This window comes from Quercus robur, chromosome 12 (assembly GCF_932294415.1).
Source record: "Quercus robur chromosome 12, dhQueRobu3.1, whole genome shotgun sequence".
Lineage (NCBI taxonomy): Eukaryota > Viridiplantae > Streptophyta > Magnoliopsida > Fagales > Fagaceae > Quercus > Quercus robur.
In genome coordinates this window covers 40328688-40332370 of record NC_065545.1, presented here as the reverse complement: position 1 = coordinate 40332370, position 3683 = coordinate 40328688, and the positions used below count along the sequence as shown (strand labels likewise).

Below are 3683 nucleotides of genomic sequence, written 5' to 3'. Positions count from 1 at the left end.
TAATCTTCCTTTCAGACTTTTGCCAGAAGTGGCTATTATCCTCTTAACTATCACTGAATTAATTCTGTATTGCTTAGAAGGACTTGGGTGGAACGTGTTAGTGTTATGAGATGTTCCAACCTCGATCATTGGGAGAGAGAACAAACATATTAAGTACAAATTTTTGTCAGTAACACTCTCAGTTATGCATGCAACTAAAGTTATCTAATATCGGACATGACAGTGATGTATTGTCATGATTCGATCATATAAAGTTATAACCTTGGTAAAAAATTGACTTAGATCATGCCTTTATGAAGAGCTGGAAGCCAAGATGATCATTAGAATGATCTGGAAGTGCAGTGAATGATAAGTATTGCCTTTTTTTTTTTATAAATAAATTTATACAATAATTGGGGTCTATTTTCACTGTTTTGCTGTTCCTTATAATAATATGTACGGGGTCTATTTACACCGTTTATTGTGAAGTCTTTTGGGAAGCATTATCCTCATGGCTCATACGTGCACTGGGATGATATGAGTTGTGGTGTAACTAATTGAAAGGCAACAATAATATAAACAAGAAAAAGTATATTGGAATCAAAATGTTGATCATTGAATTCTCATTTCACCTTGCGGCAGAGATTATATTTGTTAACAATAACAAGAACACTACTAAATCTGTATAAACCTACTTAAATACATTAATCCCATACCCGAGGAGCTTTCTCCTCGTCTCTTGAAGAAAGAAGAAAAATGAGCAAAATTTTCTTGCACATCTTTTTTTTTATAATGTTTTTGGTATGTAGACTACTCTTCTGTACACTTGGTTCTTGACCTTTTTTTCTTGGTATAATCTTAAACTTTCTTCCTCTGGGTGTCTTGGCCCAAAAATGAAGACAGTGTCTCTCTCTCCACTTAATTTCTTTTTGGTCTTATTCTTCATCATCATAAATAATTATCTTGAGAAAGTAGAAACCAATTGGTGATGCAATTATTTCTATATTTAGAAAGTGCCTCTTCTTAAACTGTTGGGACTAGCTTTTTTGGTGTTGGTGTAGCCTCTTTCTTCAGAAATAATCTGATGGGCAATCCATTCTGGGGAAGAGCAAAAGGACCATACTGTATCCCATTCTGTGCACCCACCACAGACCACCTGCATAATGTAACAGACAAAATTCATGTCAGCACACTCCTTACAAAAAAACATTCTATTTCTAGAAGTTGGCCTTCTATAAGTCATAACCACTAGTGAAAAAAAACAAGTTAAAAAGGTTTACTCATTCTGTTACCTGTACTTTGTGGTCAGATGATGGAGAAGGACCGATATTTCAAGTTTAGCTAATTCATTCCCAGGACAGGAGTGGGTCCCATTGCCAAATGGAATAAAAGTATTGGCTTTTGGAGCAACCTGTGGATCATTAAAGAAAATTAATTAAAAATTTAGCTACAGGGTGTAAAACTATTTTTTTTTAAGAGAGAATACTAGCAAATGAAAATTTACCTCAAATCTTGAGGGGTCAAACTTCTCAGGGTCTGGGAAATTCTCTGGGCTGTGGTGAATATTTCTGAAAAGTGGCAAAACTTTCCACCCCTTTGGTATAAGATACCCTGAAGAAGAATTTCCAAGTATTAGCATAAGAATAATGCATGAAACTCATTCTAAGGTTAATGGGTTATATATATATAAACTTTTATCAGATTTCTAAGTAATTGACTGACCTTCATATTCAACGTCTTCCACAGCTTCTCTGAAAGTAAAAGATAAAATACTGGCAACTCTAAGTGTCTCCTGAATCACCTTTGAAGTTATTGGCATCTTCTTGGTGTCTGCCCAAGTGAGAACTTTCTCCTCACCACATTCCTCTTTACTCCTCACAATGGCCTCTTGCTCTTCCTGTAAATCCAAAATCACTCAAAATCATTAGTCACTGCAGCAACAATTACCAACTTTTCTTGATTTGTGAAAAAATAATTTACATAAAGAAATTATTTTCAAAACTAGCTGTTACTTATAAAGTAATTATGAGTATTTAAGATATCTTACAGTGACTGCCTGAAGAACACTGGGGTTCTCGCTGAGGTACTTGAAGATCCAGGTGAGGACACTGGCGGTGGTGTCACGAGCCGCGAAGATGACACCTATGATGTTATCGGCAATCTGTTGGTCAGTTAGGCCTTCTTTGTCACCCATGAAAGATCCCAGCAAGTCGTTGTGGTCCTTCTTCATTTGCCTCCTGCTTAAGAGGATTTTGGCTACGATTTCAGCTAGCTCCTTTCTTGCTTTCATGGATTTGTTGAAGAGTGTTCCAGGAAGGTTAATGGGCATTGAATTGTAACCCTTCTCAAGAATGTAGTAGCACCGCTTCAGATCCTCTCGGTACAAAACTCCATCCTCTCCAAATATGGAAAGCAGTGCAATGTTGAATGTGTACTGCAAATGCAAACAAAGTTTAGTGTTTGGATATTTTGATGAAAAACCACGAACCCATTTTAATTCATTGAGTTTTAAGCTCATTATTATTATTATTATTTTTCCTTAGATATTTCAATCTCAGCAGTCTGCTCGGACATCGCAGAGTCTTACTTTGCTCTGTTTTCCTCTGTTTTAATCTGTTTTTCTTTTATTTAAGGAAAAGTAGGTAGGAAATGTTTAGGGAAGAGAGAGCTCACTGTCTTCATTTCCTGGTAGGTGTTCACCAACCGCCCTTCCAAGGATTGGAGAGAATCGTTGGCAATGGATTCGATGTTGGAGACTTTGTTTTTAATTCCTTCGGGCGTGAAGGCGCGGAGAACAAGCTTTCTAAGTTTGGCATGGTAGGCTCCTTGGTTAAAGAAGATAGCTTCTTTCCCCAACATCCTCTCTTTACTTGCTGGGAATGTTGGCTTAAACAGATGAGCTCTGGTCACCAACACAAATTTCACGGCTTCCGGGCTTGAAATCATCACACAAGGACACCCCAATATGTGGGACTTGAAGATAGAGCCATACCTATAAGTCAAAAACCAACAATCCCATCTCATATAAATTAGTATATACTTTACATAAACATTATTAGTAAGTAGTTAGCAAATTTAAGGATAAAAGGGCAAAAGGGTATGAACCTTTTTACTTTTGAGGCAAAGAATACATTTGGGTTTTGAGAGTAGAGTTGAAAGGTTTCCCCTATGTAAGGCCATCCTAAGGTACCGGGTGGAAGTGGCAATTTCGGGCGACTTGAAGTGAAGAACTTGATGAGGGAATGAAGGAGAAAGATGAAGAAAATGGAAGAAAATAAGTAAAACATGGAGGTGATGAAATCCATGTAGGTTTTTGAGGTGGGGTAGTATTATTTGTATGAGGAGGAGTAGAGTAATGGTAGATAGGAAGATGAAAGGAAGTGTGAGCAAAGAAGTGAAGGAACTAAGGGATATATATAGGCTTTATTTTGGCCCATGCCCATGGGAAGAGAGGTAGAAAGAGGGAATGGCGAAAGGAGCCTATCATTCTATCAATTACAGCTAGAATCCTCATTACACGGAATCTCCCTCCAGCTCATTCTTTTTTTCCTTTATCTTTTTTTTTTCCCCTCTTCTCTTTTGGATCTTACTAATTCTTGGAGAGAGAGAGAGAGAGAGAGCACGTGTCACAAGAGTTGGTAAAAGATCGTGTGAGGAGTACACAGCGTAGGTTGACCGTGTGAGCGAGGGAGAAATGAGTTCTC

General features: G+C 37.6%; 1 protein-coding gene across 1 annotated transcript; it reads right to left on the bottom strand.

Moving 5' to 3' along the window:
- Positions 1 to 571: 571 nt before the first annotated feature.
- LOC126709100 (abscisic acid 8'-hydroxylase CYP707A2) lies at positions 572 to 3473 on the bottom strand. The gene is made up of 7 exons (XM_050409187.1): positions 3085 to 3473; positions 2653 to 2971; positions 2027 to 2413; positions 1702 to 1876; positions 1484 to 1590; positions 1272 to 1390; positions 572 to 1135 (listed from the first exon to the last, which is right to left on the bottom strand). Exons 1-7 carry the CDS (start codon positions 3282 to 3284, stop codon positions 1003 to 1005), a joined length of 1440 nt encoding a protein of 479 aa, XP_050265144.1. The 5' UTR covers positions 3285 to 3473; the 3' UTR covers positions 572 to 1002.
- Positions 3474 to 3683: the final 210 nt, after the last annotated feature.

What these genes read in the sequence shown, in the direction of transcription:
- LOC126709100 (XM_050409187.1), bottom strand. Translation starts at nt 3,284, where the DNA reads ATGGATTTCATCACCTCCATGTTTTACTTATTTTCTTCCATTTTCTTC. An exon ending in CCTACCAGGAAATGAAGACA is followed by an intron (nt 2,414 to 2,652) that starts GTGAGCTCTCTC and finishes TTGCATTTGCAG; the next exon opens with TACACATTCAACATTGCACT. An exon ending in CATCTGACCACAAAGTACAG is followed by an intron (nt 1,136 to 1,271) that starts GTAACAGAATGA and finishes TACATTATGCAG; the next exon opens with GTGGTCTGTGGTGGGTGCAC.